At 46.2% G+C, this 27,631-nt stretch overlaps 1 protein-coding gene across 1 annotated transcript; it reads left to right on the forward strand.

Moving 5' to 3' along the window:
• The first annotated feature begins 5,527 nt into the window (after window positions 1-5,527).
• On the forward strand, window positions 5,528-17,824 carry LOC141155560 (olfactory receptor 5B12-like). The gene is made up of 3 exons (XM_073642429.1): window positions 5,528-6,161; window positions 17,401-17,690; window positions 17,804-17,824. The coding sequence occupies exons 1-3, from the start codon at window positions 5,528-5,530 to the stop codon at window positions 17,822-17,824; spliced, it is 945 nt and encodes a 314-aa protein (XP_073498530.1).
• Window positions 17,825-27,631: the final 9,807 nt, after the last annotated feature.

A 27,631-nucleotide genomic window follows, 5' to 3' on the forward strand; every position in this document is an offset into this window, starting at 1 on the left:
AGGAGAGTTCTAACACACACTTCTATTTCTCTGGCCTACACCAGACTATTTTCATCAGATATATTTGCGTCTGAAAGAGACACACTTTTTTTTTGGGGGGGGTGGACAACAAAAGGTTAATGAGACGGGTATTTCTACAGTGTGAAGGAGGAAAAAAAAAAGAGGATTTAGATGAAAAAAAAAATATTTTTCCTGAACCCCGAGACCTGGAGCTAAGTCCAGCAATTTCAGCAACAGGAGCACACAGGACTATAATGCAGCGTTTGCTGGTATAACCACTGCGTCTCCTATACAGCCTGCCTGCCTGCCTGATATCTGGGATGGATATTAGTCCTGAGAAGGACTGTTTGTTTGATCTGGCAGCCTTTACAGACCCTACACTAACTATTTCGCAGGATATATCTCTCCCTAAATCAGCAGCGCTGTCCCTACACTGTCTGATCCGGAGCGACTGTGTCCAAGATGGCGGTGCCCGGTTTTAAATACTCGAGGTGACGCTGTGTGGCCAGCCAATCACTGTAATGCCCACAAACAACATGGCTGTGGCATTACAGTGACTGGCTGGCAATCCCTGCATGTTCATTGGCTCTGTAAAGAGTAGCGTGATGCTCGGGCAAGTACCGAGCAGTGTCGAGCATGCTCGCTCAACACTATTTGTCACTCATTAAGTCCATGCCTCAGAGATTGCAAGTTGTTATTAAAGCCAGAGGTGGTGCAACAAAATACTAGTGATGTATTGGAGTGTTATTTTGTGTGATTGTTTTTCATGATTCCATAATTTTTTCCTCAGAATTGAGTGATTCCATAATTTTTCCCTCTGTTTGGCCTGAAAAAAAATGACCCTTACTGAGTACCACATTTTTTTTCTTGATTTCTTTTAGTGTTTCTTAAAGCCCTAAAGTTGCCATTTGAAATGACTTTAGTTTTGTGCCATGTCTGTGATCTGCTTTGTTTCAACAACAATAAATAACTGAATGAACATCCTCCGAGCCCAGTGATTCCATAATTTTTGCCAGGGGTTGTAGCATGATGAGATTTTTGAGATGCACTTCAGGGGTGTTAAGCGCAGTTTTCCACTCATCCCATTCTCTGATTCTAATCAGATTGCCTAAGGTCCAACTTGGAGAACCGCTTTGCTCCAATATTCTGATTAAACAAATCTTGAATGAGCAGAAGGGGATAAGATTCTCAGCTGGTAATCCGGTTTAACTCCCGCAAAACCAGACAAGGACACAGACCTGCATCTTTTTTCTTGACAAAAAAGAAACCTGCAGCAATGGGGGAAGATGAAGGTCTGATATGTCCTTTGGCAAGACTTTACGCAATATACTCCTGCATTGCTTGTCTTTCTGGACCTGAGAGATTGTACAACCTGGATTTGGGTAGTTTTGCTCCAGGAAGCAAGTTAACGAGACAGTCGTAAGTCTGATAAGGAGGTAATTCCTGGCACCCCTCTTCAGAGAATACTTCCTCAAAGCCACACACAAAAAGAGCGTAGGGTTTTGGTGGAAATGGTAGAGGGACGGATATTGAGACAGTTCTTGTTACAGAAATCACTCCATTTTGCGATTTCCCTATACTGGCAGTGTAGAATGGAATTATGCATAACTAACCACTGGAGACCCAGAACAATTGGAGTAGGAAGACCTTCCACCAAATAGCAAAGAATCTGTTCTTCATGAAGGACCCCAAAGTCAAGGCCCAAATTATGCACCACCTGTGTGAAAAACCCCTGATCAAGAGGCACCAAACAAAAAAAAATATTGGGATGGGTTTTGCCAGAACATTACAAGATAAGCCATTAGCCTGGGCAAACCGCGCACCTACCATATTGGTCCCCGCCCCACTATCCAAAAGAATAGACACTCTTTCTGTTTTCATACCAGCAGCAACCTCTGCAGGTAAAACAAACTAAGAGGTACACATGGAAATGTGTACACCCAGGTTGTAATTCTCCTCACAACCTGAGGTCAGACATTTTCCACTGGTTTCTTTAATTTAAGTGCAGAGGGACAGACCCCAATGAAGAGACCCTCTGACCACAAAATAAACAAACCCCCTTTCTGCGGTGGACCGCAGGAGGTTCAGACCGAACCAAGTCCTCCTCAACTGCAGAGGTTCATCAGGACACATGAGAGAGCTCTCCCCTCTAGGGAGTACAGTTGGGAGAAGGGTTACCACGGCTCTTTCTCTGAAGTGTCGGTCAATCTGGATGACTAAGGTCATAGCGGCCTCCAAGGACTCCGGAGTTTCATACAGGGCCAATGTGTCCTTTAGCCTTTCTGACAATCCTTAACAAAACTGTCTGCTTAGGGCCGGATTGTTCCTCCTGGTGTCAGTGGCCCATCTCTGGAACGCAGAACAAAACTCCTCTGCTGGCCGATATCTATTCTGGAGCTTGCGTAGCACAGACTTTGCAAAGGAGACCTGGTCAGGGTTATCATAGAGAGGCCTAAGTCCGCAAAAAGTTCATCAATCAACCTGAGTGAGTGGGAGTCAGCCAGAAGAAAAAAGGCCCAGGATTGGGGATCCTTCTAAATTAAGGAAACAACAATCCCCACCCATTGTTCCTCACTCCCAGAGGAATGAGATGCAACCTGAAATACAGTTTACAGGCATCCCTGAAAACCATGAATTTATCCCACCTCCCCAGAGAACTGGTCTGGGAGGGTCACCTTGGATTCAGGCTAGGTTTGGATGGCAGTTGGGCCTCGCAAACTCGCAGTTTGCTGCTGTTGCTGTACAACCAAAGCCTGCAGATGCATCACCTCCAAAGACAGTCTACATTTGTTTTACCAGCAAAGCAACCGGATTCATGTTTGGATCAAAATAAATATGGGTAAGACTGACCCTATACTGTCCCTCAATCTAGGGAAGCCCTAGTCTATCCCTAATCTAAGGGTTACTCCTGAAGATGGAGATGCCCGATTCTCGTACCTCTCTGTGCTGCTACAATATCTTACGCAGCTCCAACCCTCTCCCCAGGGAGGAAAAGGGCAGGAGTTACTAGGGGTAACACTGGCTAGACAAACAGGGGAAAACCAAGGCACTATCAAACGACAGGCACATAGGATAAAATACAAAAGGAAAAAGGGTGCACAGTAACAAGGCAGAAAAGCAACACTAAACAACGCCAGAAAGTGGAGGAAAAGGTATCCACAACAAGCCACATGCAACAATCTCAGGACAACAAGAACGACTCTCCAAAACACCTTTCTCCAATGCAGCAAAGAACAGAATGAAAATTCTATTGCTCGCATGGAGGGGAACCAGACACAGGTGTATATAATTGAAGGGTGTGGTTCTAATAAGCAGCACAGCCAATAGACCACGAGAGACTCTAAACCCTTTCCATGCCACAAGAAACCTGTTAACTCATGAATAGCCATGATGCTTTAAAGCGGACCTGCGTTCAGCTAATCGCCACGATCTTCTAATATCAGAAGTACCACAGGTCCAAGCAGAATGTGGCACATTCAAGAGATAATATACCATACTCTCACTGTGAGTTCCCCAATAACTGGCCTAGTAGTTGAAGCAGTCTATCACTCATCAGTCAATTGCGTAATTGCCCTGATGATTGGAGGCAGCGGTGTTGCGTCCCCTGACAAACTGGTGACAGTGGTGGGGTCCGGCTGTTATCCTTAAAGGTACCGTCACACTTAGCGATGCTACAGCGATCCCGACAACGATACGACCTGGCAGGGATCGTTGCTGCATCGCTATGTGGTCGCTGGTGAGATGTCAAACAGTCAGATCTTCCCAATGACGCAGCAACGATATGGCAACCCGTAGCGACCTGTATAACGATGCACGTCTATGTGTCTCAGTTCTGAGTCGCCAACGACGTCGTTGGTATTAGGTGTCAAGCACACCGATGCATGCTACCCAGCGGGTCCTCAATGATCAAAAAATTGTCTAGGCCATTTCGACATGACTAACAATCTCACAGCAGGGGCCTAGTCGTTGCTATGTGTCAAACGTAGCGAGATCGCTGCTGAGGTCGCTGTTGCGTCACAAAACTTGTGACTCAGCAGCTATCTCACTAGCAATCTCGCTTAGTGTGACAGGGGCTTAACTGTAGGTCCAGCTCCAACTCATTTCAATAATTGTTGACCTGCAATACTTGACAATGGGCACTAATTAATAGACAGTGCTGCGATATTCTGGCTCTACACACTGTGTACATCCGGCCGCAACCTGCAAAAAACCCATATGAGATATAACTATATGGCACAATGCATTATGCTCATTGTGCCAATATTACTCATCAACTTCACATTATTAGGTTTAATTTCTATTATTAAATCAAGAAAATAAATCCCAACATAAAAATATCATTACAGTAATTATCTATTCAAACACAACACCTAAGTAATGCAATAGAAATCGATTCACAAAAATATTACCAGAATAATGAGTCTCGGAGGAACTGAGAAGAGCAAAGGGATTAATTAGTGGGAGAGGGAAGAGGTATAAAGAATCAGAGTCTTACTGCAATATTATATATACTGGACTTAGACATATGACTATGGCCTGTTAATTAACTCACGCAGTGTAGTCTTATATATATGGTCCTGTGAGTAGCACGTATATAGTAAAACATACAGCAAATCTATAATAATTAGAAGGGGAATATGGTCCAAGACACCAATTGGAGAAATGTTAGAAGTACTTCCAGATCATTTTATCGGTTGAGCAATCACATATTCCATCTTTTGGTCTATTTGCATAGCACAATGAATGATTATCCAAGAGAGTAGGTAAATATAATTGACTGGCTCATTTAGGACTTTGATATCTTGTTGACCTTCGTCGAGGAAATATTTTTGTAGACCAAACAAAAAATAAAATAAAAAAAAATTACAAATTCATCTAGATTCACATTCATTCTGTGAACTATGCAGGGCACTGAAATTATGCCTAAATCCCTGAAAAAATGGGCTACAGGAGGAACCCTCGACATTAGCTATAATGAGGTAGAAAAATCCAGGAACAAGGACACTAGACGTCATCCTTTTCGTCATTTTATTATTACAGAAAAATCACAACGTTTTTGGACATGTAGTGCCTTTATCAAGCCATAAAAAAGAGAGATATGCCTCTGTAACTAATGACTTTCTTGAATTTAGACTTTTCTAACATCAGAAGTAGACTTAAAGCTGTTTACATTTTTTCCCATTCTTTTAAAAAATGGCCTTACTGAACACAGAGGAACATTTAGCTTCCATGGACTATTCTTCTGTTGCCAGAACAAGCCAAATAATATGATCACTTGAAGCATTTTGCTTGGACATTTGAGCAAAGTTTGACCAATAATATGACTTCTGCACCTATTATAGCTTTTACAGAACTGTAATATGGCATTCATACTGTTTCTTTGTATATAACTAATTTCATATGGTGGCACATAGAGAACACTGGCCTGTAAGTCTGGTACAAGTGACTGAATATATTTATTACACTCCATGTAATTGATGTATAGCAAATTCTCAATGTCTTTCAGGTACTATAACCATATGCAAAAATGAAGCAGAATCAAACAATTATCACTTATTTTATTATAAAGGGAATATCTGATGTTCCTGAGCTCCAGGCTCTGATATTTGTTCTCATTTTACTCATTTATCTCACTATTCTTGTCGGGAATATGAGTCTTCTTCTCCTGGTCTGCCTGGATTCCCATCTTCACACTCCCATGTATTTCTTCCTTGCTAACTTGTCTATAGTGGACATGACATCTTCCACTGTCACCCTACATAAGATCCTTCTAACGTTTATCACCGGAGACAACACGGTGGTCTACCTGGCCTGTATGGTACAGTTGTTTGTATTCGCATCCTTATCAGGACATGGACTTTTCATACTTACCGTTATGAGCTACGACCGATATGTGGCTATATGTAGGCCCCTAAATTATAACATTATTATGAACTCTAGGATATGTCTTCTGTTGGCCTCGTTTTGTTGGATATTTGGTTTTATACAAGCTATTCCTTATACCTGGATATTATCCATGTTCACTTGTTTTTACTCTAATGTGTTTGACCACTTCTTCTGTGACCTTGTTCCCTTCCTAGATATTACATGCAGTGACAAGTCCATAGTGGAGACACTTTCCAATACACATGGACTGATTAGTTATGCAATTTTTCCATTTTTTCTCATTTCTAGAGATGAGCGTTGTTCTACTCGAACTGTTCGCCAATCTCAAATTCGAGCTGTTTTGGGCGGTGTTCGAGCCGTTCGGCGAACACGAACAATTTGAGAAAAATTCGGCAGTTCGAGGTTATGTTCGATAACTGTTCGTGCACCAAAATCATAACTGGATTTTTTCTCAGTAATGATGAAAATTAATGTTAATACGCAGTTTGAGTGTACAGCGGGGTGGGGGGAGGGGCAGGGGATGGATCTCTGCAGGAACAATGAAGATCTTCATTTTTTTTTCTCTTTCCCGCATTTACAGTGGGGAGGTGCAATCTGTCAGCCTATCAGCAGCGCACACACGGAGCGAATTGCTTTTTTTCACACAAGCAAGGGCATGTGTCATTGGCAGTGTATGTCACATGTCCTTGCCCTATAAGACCAAGCCATTTTCCCCGTCGCCACCATTTTCTCACTGCTGCAGCTGCGTGTTAGACGGCACCGCTGTTGCTGTGTGCGCTATACCTTGTTAATTTCAAGCCAATTTTCGCACAAATATACAGATAGCTTGGGAGTAGGGAATAGTTGTGATTGCAGTCCTTTTAAGGACTAGGTTACAGCATTTCCTATGACTTTTATCAGGCAGGTCTGTGCTCTTAAATAGATAGGTTGTGGGAGTAAAGACTAATTGTAATTGGAGTCCTTTTCAGGAATAGGTTACATCAGTTCCTATCAGTTTTTGCCAGGCAGGTCTGTGCCAGTGCTCTGCAAGTTTTTTTCACAGCATTTGGCTGAATCTAGCAAAGCTAATCCTTTTTGGCCTATTGCAGAGTGTGTTAGTCAGTGGAGTAGCCTATCTGTGTTGCAAGATATACCACCTGTGTATAGAATACCAATTTTTTTACTGCACCTAGTGAAGTAAAATCTTTTGGGCATAGCATCATTCTATTAGTCCATCTATACTGACCTCCATCAGGTTGCAAACTGAATATAATTTTTTTCTGCATCTAGCTCTGAAAAAATATTGGGCTTTTAGCTGTGTTTGGGTCTTCTTCTATTAATCCATCTATACTGACCTCCATCAGGTTGCAAACTGAATATAATTTTTTTCTGCATCTAGCTCTGAAAAAATATTGGGCTTCTAGCTGTGTGTGGGTCTTGTTCTATTAATCCATCTATACTGACCTCCATCAGGTTGCAAACTGAATATAATTTTTTTCTGCATCTAGCTCTGAAAAAATATTGGGCCTTCTAGCAGTGTGCGGGACTTGTTCTATTAGTCCACCTATGCTGACCTCCATCAGGATGCAAACTGAATATATTTTTTTCTGCATCTACCTCTGAAAAAATATTGGGCTTCTAGCTGTGTGTGGGACTTGTTGTATTAGTCCATCTATACTGACCTCCATCAGGTTGCAAACTGAATATAATTTTTTTCTGCATCTAGCTCTGAAAAAATATTGGACTTCTAGCAGTGTGTGGTTCTTGTTCTATTAATCCATCTATACTGACCTCCATCAGGTTGCAAACTGAATATAATATTTTTCTGCATCTAGCTCTGAAAAAATATTGGGCTTCTAGCTGTGTGTGGGTCTTGTTCTATTAATCCATCTATACTGACCTCCATCAGGTTGCAAACTGAATATAATTTTTTTCTGCATCTAGCTCTGAAATAATATTGGGCTTCTAGCTGTGTGTGGGTCTTGTTCTATTAATCCATCTATACTGACCTCCATCAGGTTGCAAACTGAATATAATTTTTTTCTGCATCTAGCTCTGAAAAAATATTGGGCCTTCTAGCAGTGTGTGGGACTTGTTCTATTAGTCCACCTATACTGACCTCCATCAGGTTGCAAACTGAATATATTTTTTTCTGCATCTACCTCTGAAAAAATATTGGGCTTCTAGCTGTGTGTGGGACTTGTTGTATTAGTCCATCTATACTGACCTCCATCAGGTTGCAAACTGAATATAATTTTTTTCTGCATCTAGCTCTGAAAAAATATTGGGCTTCTAGCTGTGTGTGGGTCTTGTTCTATTAATCCATCTATACTGACCTCCATCAGGTTGCAAACTGAATATAATTATTTTCTGCATCTAGCTCTGAAAAAAAATTGGGCTTCTAGCTGTGTGTGGGTCTTGTTCTATTAATCCATCTATACTGACCTCCATCAGGTTGCAAACTGAATATAATTTTTTTCTGCATCTAGCTCTGAAAAAATATTGGGCTTCTAGCTGTGTGTGGGTCTTGTTCTATTAATCCATCTATACTGACCTCCATCAGGTTGCAAACTGAATATAATTTTTTTCTGCATCTAGCTCTGAAAAAATATTGGGCCTTCTAGCAGTGTGTGGGACTTGTTCTATTAGTCCACCTATACTGACCTCCATCAGGTTGCAAACTGAATATATTTTTTTCTGCATCTACCTCTGAAAAAATATTGGGCTTCTAGCTGTGTGTGGGACTTGTTGTATTAGTCCATCTATACTGACCTCCATCAGGTTGCAAACTGAATATAATTTTTTTCTGCATCTAGCTCTGAAAAAATATTGGGCTTCTAGCTGTGTGTGGGTCTTGTTCTATTAATCCATCTATACTGACCTCCATCAGGTTGCAAACTGAATATAATTTTTTTCTGCATCTAGCTCTGAAAAAATATTGGGCTTCTAGCTGTGTGTGGGTCTTGTTCTATTAATCCATCTTTACTGACCTCCATCAGGTTGCAAACTGAATATAATTTTTTTCTGCATCTAGCTCTGAAAAAATATTGGGCCTTCTAGCAGTGTGTGGGACTTGTTCTATTAGTGCACATATACTGACCTCCATCAGGTTGCAAACTGAATATATTTTTTTCTGCATCTAGCTCTGAAAAAATATTGGGCTTCTAGCTGTGTGTGGGACTTTTTTTATTAGTCCATCTATACTGACCTCCATCAGGTTGGAAATTGAATATAATTTTTTTCTGCATCTAACCCAGCCAATAGTTTTGGCCTAATACCACAGTTTGGCCACTCAGCTCTGCTCGGTTACCATCCATTGTTTTTGTGTGCAAACAACTCCAGAGTTGTGAATTAGTTAACCACCAAAATGAGTGGAAAAAGGCCTGCTGCTGGTGGAAAGGGGAATAGGCGTGTTGGGAAGGGGAAAAAAGGTTGTGTCCGTGGGGTAGGTGTTAAAGCAACAGTAACATCTGCAGAAGAAAGACCATCTTCCAGCCAAACTAAAATGTCTACTTCTTTTAGCGGACAATGTGATAAGATCCCTTTCTTACGGCCACGCCAATCGCTACAAATTCCAGATGAGGCACAAAAACAGCAGGTGCTTCAACGGATATCAAGTGCTCCTTTAAGTGGGCTCTCCTCCACATCAACTTCAACATCACAAATACTCCAGTCCTCAAAGGTGTCACCCAAATCGCACTTGCTTCCTCACAGCTCCCAAATCTCCAGCTGCCCGTCTGAGTATGAGGTAGAACAGATGGTTGAGTCTGCAGAGCTGTTTACTCATACTATAGCCTGGGAATCAGAGGTCGACTCCAGCGCTTCTGTGAATCCAGACGAGGAAATGATCTGCACTGATGCCCAGAATCTTTATGAGTCGGATCCAGGACCAGACGCAGAAGGTTCTGACCATAATGTAGACCCTCATTCCCAAACTGTAACTCCTGTTGGTGGAGACAATGAGGAAGACGATGATCAGACTCAAATACCTGATTGGAGCGACAACTTTAGTTTTTTGTCAGGGCAGGAACAGGTTGGCTCTGAGGACGACGGGTGTGATAACACACAGGGTGATGATGATGAGGTTGGAGATCCCACTTACTGTCAACCCACAGTCAGCCAAGAGATGAGGTCAGCAGAGGAGGTGGAGGAAGATGCTAGTGACGACGAGGTCAGGTTGCGCCTTCCTGGACAGAGACGTAGTACTGGAAGCACGTCAACAACTGCATCCTCAAACACAACTCTGCCTCTCACCACAAGTCGTGGTGGCTCTTCAGGTCGCATGGGTGCTAAGCCTTGCATAGCCTGGGCATTTTTTCAGATCGATAAAGATGACCCAACTCGTGTTATCTGTAACATTTGTCAGCAAAAGCTAAGTAGAGGCCAAAAAATACAGAGTTTGAGTACTTCATGCATGAACCGGCACATGAACATGAAGCATAAGTTGCAGTGGGAAGCTCAGTGTGCTACAATGCGGCCTAGCCGGCCGGGCCAACCACCGTCTGCCATGTCTTGTGCATCCGCGGCCTCTTCATCCTCTGTGACTGGGGGGACAGCAGTCACACCTGTTTTGGGGCGCAGACCTGCCACCTCTTTACCCGCAACAGCCAGCGTGATTGGCAGGTCATCATTTTCTTTGGAGGTGGGAACACCAGCTGGTGTTGAGCGCTGTCCGACATCGATAGCACCACCTTTGGATCAAGGCAACCTAACATGTCCGCCTGCATCTTCCTCACAGACCGGCAGTTTGTCGGGGACACCCTTATCAACCCCGTCTAAGCACAATAGCCAGCCCTCGGTCCCTCAGATGTGGACAAGTAAAAGACCATTTCCTCCTAGCCATGAGAAAGCTAAGAGGTTGAATTTCACCATCTGCAAGCTCTTGGCTACAGAAATGCTGCCTTTCCGCCTGGTGGACACAGAGGATTTTCGAGACCTTATGTCCGGCGCAGTGCCCCAGTACCAGATGCCCAGTCGGCACTACTTCTCAAAGAAAGGTGTGCCTGCGCTCCACCAGCATGTCGCACATAACATCACCGCTTCTTTGAGAAACTCTGTGTGTGACAGGGTGCATTTCACCACAGACACTTGGACGAGTAGGCATGGACAGGGGCGTTACATGTCGCTGACTGGGCACTGGGTAACTATGGTGACAGCAGGACAAGGGGCTGCTGTCCAAGCCTTGCCGTCCCCACGAGTTGTGCGTCAATCCTCTTTATGTCAAAGTTCCTCCACTGCTTCTGCCTCCTCAACCTCCTCTCGGTCTTCCACCTGCACCCAAAGCCTGTCTGGTCATGCCACAAGCTTTCTAACTGCGCAGAAGGGATCCTGCACACCTCCTTACTATGCTGGCAGTAGGGCTCAACGTCATCAGGCGGTTTTTACATTGAAATGTCTGGGAAATGTGAGTCACACAGCTGAGGAGTTGTGGTCAGCTCTGGAGAACCAATTTCATGAATGGTTGTCTCCACTGGACCTGAAACCAGGGAAGGCCGTGTGCGACAATGCTGCAAACCTGGGTGCGGCCCTTCGCCGGGGCAATGTCACACACGTGCCTTGTATGGCTCACGTGTTGAACCTGGTTGTCCAGCAATTTTTAGCCCACTATCCCAGACTAGATGGCCTTCTGCAGAGGGCACGGTCGCTGTGTGCTCACTTCCGCCGTTCACAACCCGCAGCTCAGCGACTTACATCTCTACAGAAGTCGTTGGGCCTGCCACTTCACCGGCTAAAATGCGATGTGCCTACCCGGTGGAATTCAACTCTGCACATGTTGCAGCGACTGTGGCAGCACCGACAAGCCCTGGTGCAATATGTTCTGACGTATAGCCTGGGCCAACGAGATTCAGAGGTGGGGCAAATCACGCTGGAGGAGTGGTCTCAGATCAGGGACCTATGCACCCTTCTGCACAGTTTTCAAATGGCGACGAAGATGTTTAGTGCTGACGATGCCATTATCAGCATGACTATTCCGGTGATTTACATGCTGGAGCACATGTTAAACCGAATTCGGAGTCAGGTGGTGCCTCAAGAGGAGGTGGAGGAAGTAGAGGAGGAGGAGTTGTATGCGGAAGGGCTAACATCTGCAAGGTCCAGACGGTCGGCAGCACCAAGGTGGCAGGCATGTGAGGGTGGGGGAGATGGTTTTACCAGGGCGCATGGTAGCAGCCAAACTAGTGAGGAAGGTGCAGGAGCCCAGGAAGAAGTGGAGGACGAACTGATGGAAGACTCATCAGATGAGGGAGACCTTGATCACATTTCTATTGTGCGAGGTTGGGGGGAGAGGACAGAGGAAGGAAGCATGATTGTTACCTCGCCACCAATACAACAGGGACTTGGTGCTCCTGGATGCGCAACACACATGAGTGCCTTCTTGCTGCACTACCTGCAACATGACCCTCGAATTGTGAGAATTAGAAATAATCCTGACTACTGGGTTGCCACACTGTTAGATCCCCGGTACAAAAGTAAATTTGCAGAAATTATTCCTGCCATAGAAAGGGATGCACGCATGCAGGAGTATCAGCAGAGACTGTTGCAGAATCTTACATGTGCTTTTCCACAAAATACCAGTGGTGCACGTAGTGAATCTCACAGTTCCAACTTGCCAACCGTGGGACCGTCAAGTGTTCAGCACTCAAACCGTAACAGAACCACAGTATCTGCTGGTAACATCAATTTTGCGAAATCATTTCACCACTTTTTTAGCCCATCCTTTGCAAGGCCACAGGAGACAAGAAGTCTGACACATAGTCAACGCCTAGAGACGATGGTACAGGAGTATCTCCAAGTAAACATTGAAGCCACGACTGTGTCACTGGACCCTTGCTCTTTTTGGGCTTCCAATCTGGATAAATGGCCGGAGCTAGCCACTTATACCTTGGAGATCTTGTCATGCCCCGCAGCCGGCGTTCTGTCTGAACGTGTGTTCAGCGCTGCTGGTGGTGTGCTGACAGATAAGCGCACGCGGCTCTCCACTGATAATGTAGACAGACTCACGTTCATAAAGATGAACAAATCATGGATCCGAAACGACTTTTCTACCCCAGTGTCATCCTGGGGAGAGTAAAAGCTTGATGATTGGTTAAAATCACCCTACCAACCGTTTTAAGCTTTCAAATTACTAATCATGTTTATCTGTATCTTGACTGGAAAATAATTTGGGCTTTGTAGCAGTGTGCAGCACTGATCCTATTCGGCCATCTATACTAAAGCTTCACCAGATTTAAAATTAAAAATAATTTTTAGCTGCATCTAGCCCGGAAAATAATTTTGGGGCTCCGAGATGCGCAAGACACATAAGTGCCTTCTTGCTGCACTACCTGCAGCATGACCCTCATATTGTCAGAATTCGAAGTAATCATGACTACTGGGTTGCCACACTCTTAGATCCCCCAAACTTTTCGATCAACCTTTTCATTTTAATAAAGACCAAAAAAATGGTCATTTTTGAAATTATAAGCATTAGCAGGTTGTTAGAAACTGAAATCAAACAGTTTTCAACTCAAAACTTTATTCTAGGTGATGTTATATTTTCACATAGGACCCCTTGTTCGAAAGGAGCTTCTGAACTCTCTCGTCCATTGAATTTGTCAGGTTTTGGATGGTTTCTGCTTCAATTGTTTTGCATGAGGACAGAATACCCTCCCAGAGGTGTTGCTTAGATGTGAACTGCCTCCCGCCATCATAGACACTCCTTTTAATGATGCTCCAAAGGTTCTGAATGGGGTAGAGGTCAGGGGAGCATGGGGGTCACACCATAAGTTTGTCCCCTTTTATGCCCATATCAGCCAGAGATGCAGATGTTTTATTTGCAGCATGAGATGGTGCATTATCATGCAGAAAAATGATCTTGCTGTGAAATACACGGTTCTTCTTCTTGAACCATGGCAGGAAGTGCTGTTTGAGAAAATCCACATACATTATGGAGTTCATCTTTAGCACCTTCAGGGATCCTAAAGGGGCCGACAATCTCTCTCCCCATGATTCCAGCCCAAAACATTACTCCACCTCCTCCTTGTTGGCGCTGTAGCCGTGTTTGCGTGGGGTGTCCATCAACCAGCCATCCTCCACTCCATCCATCTGGACCATCGAGCGCTGCACGGCACTCATCCGTGAACAAAACTGTTTTGAAATCAGTCTTCATGTAATGTTTGGCCCACTGGAGCCGTTTCTGCTTGTGTGAAGTGGATAGAGGAGGTCGACAGGATGGCGTATGCACAGCTGCAAACCTCTGAAGGACCCTGCATCTTGTTGTTCGGGGGACGTTGGAGGCACAAGCAGCTTCAAAAACTTGTCTGCTGCTATGACAAGGCTTTTTGGCCGCTGCTCTTTCAACCTGACGTAATTGCCTGTAGGAAAGAGTCCTCAATTTGCCCTTATCAGCACGCACACGTGTGTACTGTGAATCAGCTACATACTTCTTGATTGCCAAGACACTTCATCCTGATCATCGCACAATGTTGATTGTAGTCATGCCTTGACCTAAACACTCCACAATTTGTTGCTTCTCAGCAGCCGACACATCCTTTTTCTTTCCCATTTTGGCAGAAAATGTAGGCTGCTTAATAATGTGAGAGAGCCTTCTTAAGTAGTCTTGCCTTTCATTGGACACACCTGCCAAACTAATTAGCACAGGTGTCTGCAATTGCTTACAGTGATATAAAGAGCCCTGACACACATCACCATCAATGAGTTTAACTGAAAAACAAACAAATTCTTCCCTTATCACTCCTAAACACTTTTTGCATAATAATTTGGAACGCAGTGTACATGTGCTTTTCCACAAAACACCAGCGGTTCACGTAGTGAATCTTACAGTTCTAACTTGCCAACCGTGGTCTGTATGGAGTTGTTCAATAAAGGGCCCAAAATTAAGATAACATAGATGGGAGAGGTCTCTATGAATAGGAATTCCTAAGTATTTGATACCCTGTGAGGGACAGGCAAAGGGAAAGTTGGACTGGATGGAATCCTATATGGATTTGGGGAGGGAGACATCGAGGGCCTCAGACTTCGCTGCATTGATTTTAAAATTTGACCATGTAACAAAGTGATCTATTTCAGCCATAACAGCAGGGATGGATATATGTGATTGAGTGATATATACTAGGACATCATCAGCAAATAGAGAGCACTTGTACTCGGTGCCTCCCACCTCAATCCACCTAATATTGGGGTTATGGCGAATTGATGAGAGCAGGTGCTCCGTCACTAGGATGTATAAGAGAGGGGACAGAGGACATCCCTGCCTTGTCCCATTGGTGATTGTGAAAGGTGATGAAAATGTTCTGACGCACCCCCTGGGCCTTGGGACACCCGGAGCCGGACCCTTTTTGGTGGATGCTGGTGGTTGTAGTCTTCGTGGCGGCGACCCGGTTCCGTGGCTCAGGGCGGTCAAACCAGTGGCGGAACTATTTATGTGGTTTTGATGTTTAAATGTCCGACTACGCCACCCGTGGATTGCGGTCAGAGTGAACCGCTGCTACAGGGCAGACCGCTGAGGCTGGTGTTGTGGGTGCAGCAGAGCGTAGCATAACTCCCCACGGGAGGAGTATAGCCTCAGGGCAGTGTATGCGGAGGATGGGGGTGATGGTGCAGGGCAGCGGCAGTAACGACACGGAGTCAGTGATGCAGTCCAGGGCCTTTACTCACAGTTCTTATTATCCAGACACGTCTGCAGGTAACGGCTGCCCATGTCGTACTGTGCTCACCAGGTGAGGGGCTCAGACAACTCCCAGATAACTTTGGAGCACTTCACAGGACCCCCTTTGTGTGTCCTTTGTCTGGCCTTTCTTACCAACACTTCTGTCCGGCTGCCTCGGGCCTCCTCTTGGTAAACTTGGCGCCAGTTTCCCTGACCCTATGTGGTGCCTTCCTAGTGGGTGTAGAGAGGGGCTGCGCCACATAAAATGTCAGAGCCTCCAGTTTCTAGCTGAGGGTCATTTCCTGCCTCCACTAGTTCGGGGACCGGTCTCCCCCTTTGGCCTGACCCCTCCACGCAGGTGGATTCGGGCGTGCGGTGGCGACTCGCCCGTCCGCACCCCTGGGATCCCTTCATTCCTCGTTCCTGGAGCCTTCTCCGCTCCTCTTCCTTCCTTCTCCCTCTTGCAGGCCTGGGCCTCTGTTACTAGGCCCGCCTCCGGAGCAGAGCTCATGCAGAGCCCCTGCTCCCTGCCACTTCTGCTCAGACTTCTCTGCACTGAACTAAGATGGTGCCCACCTTTTATACTCCCTTCTCAATGCACCCAGGAACTGCTTCCTCCCTGCTCCTGCACTACAGGGTTCCCCTTCCTCAGTGTTCCCTCCCCCCACTCCAGCCAGGGACAGGGACTGTCGTGCCCATCTCAGGGGCATATTGGTCGCCCTGCCCCACGGCAATGTGGTGTAATGCATGCAGGTGTCGGGTCCTGATCCACACTCCATCCTTACCTGAGAGTGAGATATCACACCTCTGGGTGAGGTGCAATACGTCTGTAGCAACCGAGCCCTCAGGGTGCTACAGTTCCATTTATCTTCAGCCTAGGTGACGTATTGCGATACAGGGCCGTGATTTTGGCTATAAAAGGGTCCCCTAGACCCCTACCCCAAGCTTTTTAAGAGAATCATATATGGCGTGCCAGGAGACTCTATGGAATGCTTTCTCAGCATCCAACGAGAGTATCTAATTACAAATTTTTAACTGCATCTAGCCCAGGAAATACTTTGTGCCTAGTAGCAGTGTCTGCTAGTCAGCGGATTATCCCGGCTGTTAAGCAAGCTGCACCACCTGTAGTTTAGACACTTAATTTTTTCAAAGGAAATGCTTCGGGACCATGGGATACTTAGTGAAGAGCATCAGGAGGCACCCCAAGGCATAGGGGCTGGGACTGGCAGTAGGATGCCTTGCGGTGGACAGCCGAGCTCGATCCTTATAAAAGCTTTTTAACTGCAGCAGCTTTAGTGGACGCTACTGGAGCTGGAATTACCGCGGCTGCTGGCATGAGACTTGCCCTCCAATAGATCCTTGTAAATGGATTTAAAGTGTATTCATTCAAATTAGAGAGACAATTTAAATTAAAAAGCTTAGAGCTGCCTCCACCACAGGGGGGCTCGCTCGACCCACCAGCGGACAGGCACCAGTATTGGGAGAGGGGGGCTGGCCGTCAGGGTTCACCGCGGCTCTGGCACAAACCCGGCGACACGGAGGTGGCACGGGCAGGAGCAGACTGGCCGTGTCGGCTTCTCACTTTTTGGATTTTAGAAGGGCATGACATGCCTATATCTGTGTCTCCCCCTCCTTTTACTCCTCCACCTCTTTTATTTTCGCATGACTATATGTACTTGTCACTTTTCCATGTGTTAGTTATGTCTTCTGAGCAGTTTGTCAGCTTTTGGACACCTTTGAAGGTGTTTTCTATGTGTTTCTATGTGTTTTTGTTTGCCTGCCATTGGTTTTAACGGTGTTCGAAGGTGTTCGACGAACAGTTCGACGAACAGTTCGGCGAACACACGGGTGTTCGACGAACCGAACCGAACTCGAACACTACGGGGGTGGCTCAACACTACTCATTTCAACTTCTTATCTCTTTATCATTAGGACCATAATGAAGATACATTCCAGTATTGGAAGAAGAAAAGCCTTCTACACGTGCGCCTCACACCTTGCATTAATCGTGCTGTTTTATATGACTTGCATCTTTCAATATTCAATACCGACTATTAGTCTGGGCTCCAAAAAACTGTTTTCCTTGTTTAATACAGCGATGATTCCTGTGCTTAATCCACTGATTTATAGTCTGAACAATAAAGATGTCAAGACCGCATTTAGACATAGACTGGGAAGTGTAAGGCTGATATTTTGTAAAATGTAGATTAATCTATGGTCTAAATTTGGAAATTTTAGGTTATTCTGGTTACAGAAGTAAAACTGCATTCAAACATTTTCTGTTATTTGCAGCAAAGCAAACAGAACTGGTAAAGATTGGAGATAAGCGAGCACTAAAATGCTAGAATGCTTGTTATTGAAACCGAGCAATTCCTAATGCTCGGGTGCTCGTTTTGAGTAACGAGTATAATGGGAGTCAATGGGAAATCAGAGCATTTTTCCGGCAGACCCTACAAGGAGGTCTAAGGGGCTGTCAAAATTTTCAAATAGATGGGAAAAGTACTGAATGGAAGGAGAACAGCATGGGGAAGACCCCTGGAAGCATCTCTGACTCCCAGATCTCTGCTGAGAACAATATTGTTACACTTTTACTCCACTTTAAGAACTGACAATAAAACAATCCAAATCGAAAGAAACATTTTTTCCTGTATAATGACTTGTATATAAGGCAAAATTTAAAAAGAATTTAAAAAAAATAATAATTTAAGTAAACCAAAATTGATTTTTTTTTATTAAAAATAGGAAATTTCAATGTAATTTGTAGAGGAAGTGACGCGCCCCCTGGGCCATGTTGTGCAGCGTTGCGCATGCGGGGAATACCCGGAGCCGGATCTGATAGGGGTAGTAGTCCTCGTGGCGGTGACCCGGTCCGTGCCCAGGGAGTCAAACCAAGTGGCAGAACTTAGAATAAGATGTTATATTGTTCGACTACGCCACCCGTTGATTGCGGCTATGAAGCCGCCGCTGCAGGGCAGACCGCTGAGGCCGGTGGTACGGGTGTGCAGCGTGGATAGTATAACCCCCAACGGGAGGGGTATGGCCCCAGGGCAGCAGGCGAAGAGGGGATGATGGTAGTGATGTTATAGTAGTCCCCGTCCTAATAGTGCTAATGCGACAAGGAATCAGTGAGACGTACAGCTGCAGTTTTCAATGCTTTACTCACAGTTCTTTATCAGGTCCCTTGTGCGCAGTCAAGACCGCCCGAGTCATGCTGCGTCCACCAGGTCAGGGACTCGGCCAACTCCCAGGCAATTCCAGAGCGTGGTCCAGAGCTCCCCTCTCTTCCTTCCTACTGGCCGTCCCCACCAGGGACCCACCTTTGTCCGGCTCCCTCGGGCCTTCTGGTGGCGAAACCTTTCCCGGTTTCCCTGACCCTATACGGTATGCCTTCCTGGTGGATATGGTGAGGGGTCGCGTCAAGACTTGACCACGACCTCCGGTTCCTGGCTAAGGATAATTGGCCTCCACCAGTTTGGGATTCGGTACCCTGTTCTGCCAACCCTTCACCCGTTATTCCGTGGGATCTTAGGGTTCCCTCTTTTCTTGCGTCTCTGGGCCTTTCCTGGTGTTTATGTTCCTTCTTCCTCTTACTTCTCTCTCTCTCTCTGCTTCAGGCCTCCACTTCAGGCCTGGCTCTGGAGCTGCGCCCAGACTGAGCCACAGCTCCCTGTCAGCCCTCTCTGGCTGAACTCTCTCAGACTGCACTCCTCTGCACCTCTCCCCCGTTCTATCATGGTGCCCACCTTTTATACTCCCTTCTGACACCCGAGCCCAGGTGACCAGCACCCAAAGGGCTCCTACCTATGCCCAGAGTCCCTCCCCTGTCTGCTCCTACACCACTGGGATATTCCTCCCCCCTCCCCACTCCAGCCAGGGACAGACGCTGTCGTACCTGCACATCTATCTGGTGGGAGTACCGTTGATCTGTCCCCCGGAAATGGGGTGAGTGTAGTGTATGCAGCTAACTGAGCCCCGTTCCACACTCCTTCCTTACCCGGGAGTGGAATACCGCACCTCTGGTTCGAGGTGCAATACCCCTGTAGCAGCCGAGTCCTCGGGGTGCTACAGAAGCAAGAACTGCCAAAAATTAGGCGTTCAGAGGGACTCACATACACCCTGTATTAGACAAAAAATTCTGTTCAAATTGTCATGTCATGGTACTTCTAGACTCATAAAGGCTATGCACTAATTGCAAATCCTGCCAAAAATTACAAGCAGGGTCATCCATACACCCTTGAAAGCACCAACTGTAGTGCCTCATTCAAATATTGTGAACAAAGTGCAGTTGCGGTACTCCTACACTCATAAAGACTTTGCACAAAGTGCAAAGACAGGAAAAAATTATAAGTAGGGTCATCTCTTAACCTTACAAGGCAACAACTGGCAGGCCTCATTCAAATATAGACCATTAGAAACACTTTATGTGCTGCTGTCATCTGGTGGTGTGTATGACGCGCCCAGGGGATGGGGACGACTCGGCGCCCGGGCCTTAATGCCTGGTCTTGGGGGGATGTCGCGGTAGTCGGCTCCCGGGCCCATACCCTGGGGTCACTCTTCAAAAGGGGAAATTTATATGGATAGGGGGATATGGAATGTTCGTGACGCCACCTGTGGTGTCTGGTGAAGACCACCAGCGCTGCGGCAGTCCTCTGAGGCCGGTGTTCAGGCAGCTTAGATGGTGTAGCTCCCCACAGGTGGAGCAGGGCCTCAGGGCAGCGTAGGTGCAGGGGTGCAGGACAGAGGGGACTCAGCCGGGTCGGAAGAAGGATAGGCAAACACACAGTTCACTTCAGTACCTTTACTGGTGATATTTTGGGCACGTTCTGGAGCACTGTAGGGTGAAGGGTGCATATCAGGACTCTCCCCAGTGAGCTGGTGTAGGGCCTCCTGTTCTTTGCCTTTCTTTGGTAAGTTTCTGACCTGCCTGGAGCTATGCCTAACTTGGTTTCTGTCTTGCACCGGCTGACCTTGTTGTAGGGCCTTCTGTTGGAGATCACTCTCCCTGGTGGCGGGACCTCGGTGACTCCTGGCTCTGGTACGTATCAGCTTCTGGTGAACCTGGGACCTGAAGTCTTCCAGGGGTTCCGGTTGTCTCTGCAGGGGATATAGGACCCTGTAGACGCAGACCCGGTGTCCGGTATATGCTTTTTGGGGTGAGCAGGTAAAGCTCCTCTGCCCCCTAAGTTGCTTTCCTTCCACTTGCCTTCGGCCTTACTCGGGGCCCTCACTAGGCTACACACAGCAGCAGGCTAACTGTTACTTCACCGCTCTTATGGCGTCGGCACACCCTAAGCTCACTATCCTGAGCTTACTGAGTCTGAACTAAAACTGACTCTGTTCTGTTCTGGAGCAGACTCCCTTGCAAAGCTGAGAACTCTGTTCTGTTCTAGCTGCAGCAGACTGACTCCCTGAGAACTCTGTCCCTCTCTGACTGTGAGCAGGATCTCTGTTCTGCCTGCCCAACTCCACCCTCCATATATATAACCCTATCCGGGCTCCCTCTGGTGGTCTGAGGTGGTAGGGCGGAGGTGTATGTCTGCTGTGAGGGCATCTTGTGGAGAAGTCTGTCCATGCACCCCTCTGGGATCTGTGGCACCATTGCGCAGCAGGGTGCTACATGTAAAAGTCAGGTGTAAGCCAGGCTTTGTTCATTGTTATCAGAGTGAGCCTGTGAGCACTTTCTGTTGACAGGTGAAAGTGCCTGTCTGATATGACCCCCCTGTGGCACTAAAAATCCGCTCAGACAAGATGCTAACAGCAGGGCAGCACAACACCTCAAAGCCATAGAAGGACAGCTCATGTCAGGAGTCCAGCTTTGAGATCCAATAGCTGAAGGTCGCAGTGGAAATAAGGAGTACGCTGGTTTGTTCGGCCAGGTATTGCTTGACCATTGTTTTAAAACTTTCCTTCTTTGTCAAAAATACCCTGTCACGAAGGCATGGATCCTGGGAGGTTGTCATGAAACTTGCCCAGGCCTTTGACAGTGTACCCATGAGTCTGCTGTACCTGGTGTGTGTCTCTCTCACCTCTCCGCTTTGGTTGGGCAAGGAAGCTTTCTCCCTGGCACTAGCGTGGTTTGATGGGAATTTTTTTCAATAGATTATCCACACTTAAACAATATTCATCAAGCATATACCTTCTAGTATAGCACCATTTTTATAGACCTCTCCACCTCTGGAAGAAGAGATGCATAGTTCTACTTGTAGCATGGGTCTAGCAGGCTTAATAACCAGTACTCTTTTTTTCGTCAAAATAAATATAACGCAAGGGTCACGGGAAAGGAAGCGGTACATAAAGTCGGCCGAAATATGCCAAGCTCCCTACAGTCAACACTTTCCTGTCTCCACCATGATAACGACTCTCCATTTGCTCCTATTCCCTCTCTTCCTCCTCATGCTACTCCTTACCCCATCCATGTAGGTGAGACGGCATGAAGGTTGTGTGGGTACTAGCCTCTGTTGTGCTAGCCACCAGATACTGTTCCTCCACCTCGTCCTCAGCCTCCACCCCCTCATTGTTACCCACTCCGCGCTGAGCAGATGAGATGGGGCCGGTAGTATCTCCTTGTCTCATGTCTTCCTCCATCTCCACCTGGTCCGCATGCAAAGCTTCATGTTTAATTCTCAGCAGAGACTGTCTAAGTAGGCACAAAAGATGGATTGTTGCACTGATGATGGCATCATCGCTGCTCACCATCTTTGAAGAGTCGTCAAAGCTGTGGAGAACTGCACAAATGTCAGACATCCATGCCCACTCTTCAGTTGTTATGTGCACAGTCTGACTAGAAGACCAACGGACGTGTTGGATCTGGTACTCAACAACTGGCCTCGCTGCTCACAGTCAGTGAGCTGTTACTTGCATGCACTGTTGCTGCACTGCTCTGCTCTGGCAGCTCGAGCCAACTTGCGGAAATGGGTGCTGACACAGCATACCTTGAGTAGAAGCTGTAGGTAGGTTTTCAGAAACCGCTGAACTAACAAGTTTAGCACGTGGGCCAAGCATGATATGTGTGTGAGCCTGCTAAGCTTCACAGCCACCATCAGGTTATATCCATTATCACACATGACCATGCCTGGTTGGAGGTTCAGCAGCAAGAGCCACAGAGATGTCTTGTCTGTTATGCAGCTAAGTACAATGCCGCAGTGTGCGATTTTGTCTCCTAGATTAATTAGCTTCAGCAGAGCCTGGTGCCACTTCGTTGAGACAGTGCTGCAGGGCTTCCAGCTTCCGTCTGATATGGACGATGTGCTCTGAGGCATAACATCCAAGATGGAGGATGAGGAGGAGCAGGAGGGGGTTCAGGAACTGATGTAGGAGGTGGAGGAAACCTTGAAAGGAGTAGGGCCAGCAATTCTCGGCGTTGGGAGCACGTGCTGTGCCAGGGTGGGACTTGGCCGGGTGGGACTCAGCACCCCCCTCCACAATGTTCACCCATTTTTCCGTTAGGGAAATATAGCGTCCCTGGCCACAACCACTTGTCCACGTGTCGGTTGTTAAGTGGACTGTTAAGGGGGCGGTTGCAAACAACTTTATTTTAATGGAAGGCAAACGCACCCGGGGTCCGCAATGCAGCCTGGTGGACTGCTTCCGAACACCTTCTGGGTGAGAAGCACAACAACCAACTTTAATGATAACCCTTCCGTGTTACTGCACACGGTAACGGGTATAGAGGTTCGCTCTATCTCTGTTAACTGCACGGAAGATGTGCGACCGGGGAAGTAACTACTTAAATGATAAACCCTTCCGTGTTACCGCACACGGGAATGGGTGTAGCGGTTTGCACAATCTCCGTGTACCGCAGGGGAGATGAGCGACCGGGGAAGTAGCTCTAGCCCTGTCTATGACACAGGCGCTACGCAGTAGGCGCTTGGGTGCGGGTGTGATACCGTCCGGGTATACATGCTCTCAGCCGGCGTGCTACCGGACTGAGGAGTCTCGCTCCACGAGGCCCGCAGGCGGTACTGGGAATACGGCGTCTGCAGACGGCTCGGGGTGTATGGCGACCCCCTTGTCAGAGCCGGACTGTCAGCCTAAGCTACCTGCCTCCCTCCATCTAAGGCTGCCTACCCCCCGCTAAACCTGCCTGAATAAAGCTACGGCTCACGTGGAGCTCAAACGTCAAGCGTGCACACCACACCACAACTGCTCAAAGATCAGAGCGCCGCCATGTTTGTGGGCGGGCCTTTTAAAGACTAAGCCCTGCCCACCGTCGCACCATTGGTGACGCCACCCGTGAACCAATCAGGCGGTGCCAGGTTACCGGATCAGGTGGTTGCCAAACCACCAATCACGGTCCGCCATGTCACGGGCATGCTCAGTGCGGCGCATCTCGGACTTAGGCTGCCGGAGCCCTGACTCCCTCCGCAACCTATAGTTCATATGGCTCGGCACAAATACCCGAGATACAACCTGTGCGTCTCGTGCACTTGCTAGGCGTTGGGACTGATGGAAATGCTGTGCAACATCAGCCCTGGCTGGACCTGAATGGGAGACAACAGAACCCACTGGTGATTCTGAACCAATTTCAGATCCTGCAACCGCCAAGCGCTTAACATGGACAATCCCAGTAACTGTGTGGGTAAGACAACGGGTGATGCCACAACGGAACAAAAGTGGCAGCTTGGGACTGAGTACCAAAGGACAGCTGCTGCCTTGAGTCAGCTGAAATTCTCTGTGTCAACAAGCCTAAACTGCAACATTTCTACTGCAAGCAGCCTGCAAATGTGCCCGTTGAGCATTGTGGGTGGCTGTAAATTTTCTCTTTTGTTCCAAGGCCTGTGGTAGGAACAACTGAATGCTGTACTGGGAGAAAGATTTGGAAGTGCCTGATGATGGTGCCTCAGAAGGTGCAAGGACAGGTGTAGGGCAGGAGGCATGTGTGCCAGTGTCATAAACAGGGGATTGGGAATCACCTAGCACATGGGAAGAGGCACCAGTGTCACCCACTAGAACCAATCATGGACTTGTGCCTTTGGCCCACCAAGTAGGGTACATGTGCCTGATCATGCTGGTGGTGGTTAGGCTCTTAGTGGTCAGCACTCTGCTGATCTTGGCATGGCACAGGTTGCAAATGACCATTTTGTTTGTGTCAGAGCTCTCTTTAAAAAAGTCCCAGAATGAGTAACAGCAAATTCTTTGACGGAGAAATTCAGTCGGTGCTCTGGGGAAGAGTTGCCTGCCTTCTCCCTCTGGTTACCCCACAGCCTCTTCCTGCCTGCTTCGGTGCTGCCAATCCCTCCTCCTCGGTGATGCTGGTGTCGCTCGGCATGCCAGATTCTTAGGTTTGGTTGGTGACTTCGTCATCAACCATCTCATCTTCCACCGCCGCACCTTGGTCCTCCTGACTTCAACAAGACTTAGCAGCAACTGTGTCTCACCAACATCTTCCTTCTTATTCAAAATTTGCCGTTCACTACCGTCATCTTCTTGTGGCTGTGGCTGCTCTAAGTTTTGTACATCACTAAACAGCATGTCAGCCTGTCCCTCTTGGAGAATGCAGGTTGAGAGGCCACAAATAAGAAATGAAATTGCGAATAGCTCCTCGGAGTGTCCCAGTGTTGGATCACTAGTCTCCTGAGACTCAACATGGTGGGAGGAAGAAGGATCAGGGTGAGGATTAAGTGATCCAGACTCTTGGTGGTGAGACTGGATTATGTGGAAAACTGGTGCTGCCAAGTAGAGATGAGCGTTGTTCGAATCGAACTGTTCGCCAATCTCAAATTCGAGCTGTTTTGGGCGGTGTTCGAGCCGTTCGGCGAACACGAACGATTTGAGAAAAATTCGGCTGTTCGAGGTTATGTTCGATAACTGTTCGTGCACCAAAATCATAACTGGATTTTTTCTCAGTAATGATGAAAATTAATGTTAATACGCAGTTTGAGTGTACAGCGGGGTGGGGGGAGGGGCAGGGGATGGATCTCTGCAGGAATAATGAAGATCTCCATTTTTTTTTCTCTTTCCCGCATTTACAGTGGGGAGGTACAATCTGTCAGCCTATCAGCAGCGCACACACGGAGCGAAGTGATTTTTTTCACACAAGCAAGGGCATGTGTCATTGGCAGTGTATGTCACATGTCCTTGCCCTATAAGACCAAGCCATTTTCCCCGTCGCCACCATTTTCTCACTGCTGCAGCTGCGTGTTAGACGGCACCGCTGTTGCTGTGTGCGCTATACCTTGTTAATTTCAAGCCAATTTTCGCACAAATCTACAGATAGCTTGGGAGTAGGGAATAGTTGTGATTGCAGTCCTTTTAAGGACTAGGTTACAGCATTTCCTACGACTTTTATCAGGCAGGTCTGTGCTCTTAAATAGATAGATTGTGGGAGTAAAGACTAATTGTAATTGCAGTCCTTTTCAGGACAAGGTTACATCAGTTCCTATCAGTTTTTGCCAGGCAGGTCTGTGCCAGTGCTGTGCAAGTTTTTTTCACAGCATTTGGCTGAATCTAGCAAAGCTAATCCTTTTTGGCCTATTGCAGAGTGTGTTAGTCAGTGGAGTAGCCTATCTGTGTTGCAAGATATACCACCTGTGTATAGAATAAGAATTTTTTTACTGCACCTAATGAAGTAAAATCTTTTGGGCATAGCATCATTCTATTAGTCCATCTATACTGACCTCCATCAGGTTGCAAATTGAATATAATTTTTTTCTGCATCTAGCTCTGAAAAAATATTTGGCCTTCTAGCAGTGTGTGGGACTTGTTCTATTAGTCCATCTATACTGACCTCCATCACGCTGCAAATTTAAAATAAATTTTTGTCTGCATCTAGCTCTGAAAAAATATTTGGCCTTCTAGCAGTGTGTGGGACTTTCTCTATTAGTCCATCTATACTGACCTCCATCAGGTTGCAAATTAAAAATAATTTTTATCTGCATCTACCTCTGAAAAAATATTTGGGCTTCTAGCTGTGTGTGGGACTTGTTCTATTAGTCCATCTATACTGACCTCCATCAGGTTGCAAACTGAATATAATCTTTTTCTGCATCTAGCTCTGAAAAAATATTTGGCCTTCTAGCAGTGTGTGGGACTTTCTCTATTAGTCCATCTATACTGACCTCCATCAGGTTGCAAATTAAAAATAATTTTTATCTGCATCTAGCTCTGAAAAGATATTTGGCCTTCTAGCAGTGTGTGGGACTTTCTCTTTTAGTCCATCTATACTGACCTCCATCAGGTTGCAAATTCAAAATAATTTTTTGTCTGCATCTAGCTCTGAAAAAATATTTGGCCTTCTAGCAGTGTGTGGGACTTTCTCTATTAGTCCATCTATACCGACCTCCATCAGGCTGCAAATTAAAAATAATTTTTATCTGAATCTACCTCTGAAAAAATATTTGGCCTTCTAGCTGTGTGTGGGACTTGTTCTATTAGTCCATCTATACTTTCCTCCATCAGGTTGCAAACTGAATATAATTTTTTTCTGCATCTAGCTCTGAAAAAAATATTTGGCCTTCTAGCAGTGTGTGGGACTTTCTCTATTAGTCCATCTATACTGACCTCCATCAGGTTGCAAATTAAAAATAATTTTTATCTGCATCTAGCTCTCAAAAAATATTTGGCCTTCTAGCAGTGCGTGGGACTTTCTCTATTAGTCAATCTATACTGACCTCCATCAGGTTGCAAATTAAAAATAATTTTTTGTCTGCATCTAGCTCTGAAAAAATATTGGGCCTTCTAGCAGTGTGTGGGACTTTCTCTATTAGTCCATCTATACTGACCTCCATCAAGTTGCAAACTGAATATATTTTTTTTCTGCATCTACCTCTGAAAAAATATTGGGCTTCTAGCTGTATGTGGGACTTGTTCTATTAGTCCAACTATACTGACCTCCATCAGGTTGCAAACTGAATATAATTTTTTTCTGCATCTAGCTCTGAAAAAATATTTGGCCTTCTAGCAGTGTGTGGGACTTTCTCTATTAGTCCATCTATACTGACCTCCATCAGGTTGCAAATTAAAAATAATTTATATCTGCATCTAGCTCTGAAAAAATATTTGGCCTTCTAGCAGTGTATGGGACTTTATCTTTTAGTCCATCTATACTGACCTCCATCAGGTTGCAAATTAAAAATAATTTTTTGTCTGCATCTAGCTCTGAAAAAATATTTGGCCTTCTAA

This window comes from Phyllobates terribilis, unplaced genomic scaffold (genome assembly GCF_046119375.1).
Source record: "Phyllobates terribilis strain yellow unplaced genomic scaffold, ASM4611937v1 Scaffold_7__3_contigs__length_470593459, whole genome shotgun sequence".
Lineage (NCBI taxonomy): Eukaryota > Metazoa > Chordata > Amphibia > Anura > Dendrobatidae > Phyllobates > Phyllobates terribilis.

Excerpts from the sequence above, each read along its gene's own strand:
- LOC141155560 (XM_073642429.1), top strand. The coding sequence starts at position 5,528 with ATGAAGCAGAATCAAACAATTATCACTTATTTTATTATAAAGGGAATA. Across the intron at positions 6,162-17,400 it reads TTATGCAATTTTTCCATTTT|GCTCAACACTACTCATTTCA; the intron begins TTCTCATTTCTA and ends ACTACGGGGGTG. Across the intron at positions 17,691-17,803 it reads TTAGACATAGACTGGGAAGT|CAAAGCAAACAGAACTGGTA; the intron begins GTAAGGCTGATA and ends TGTTATTTGCAG.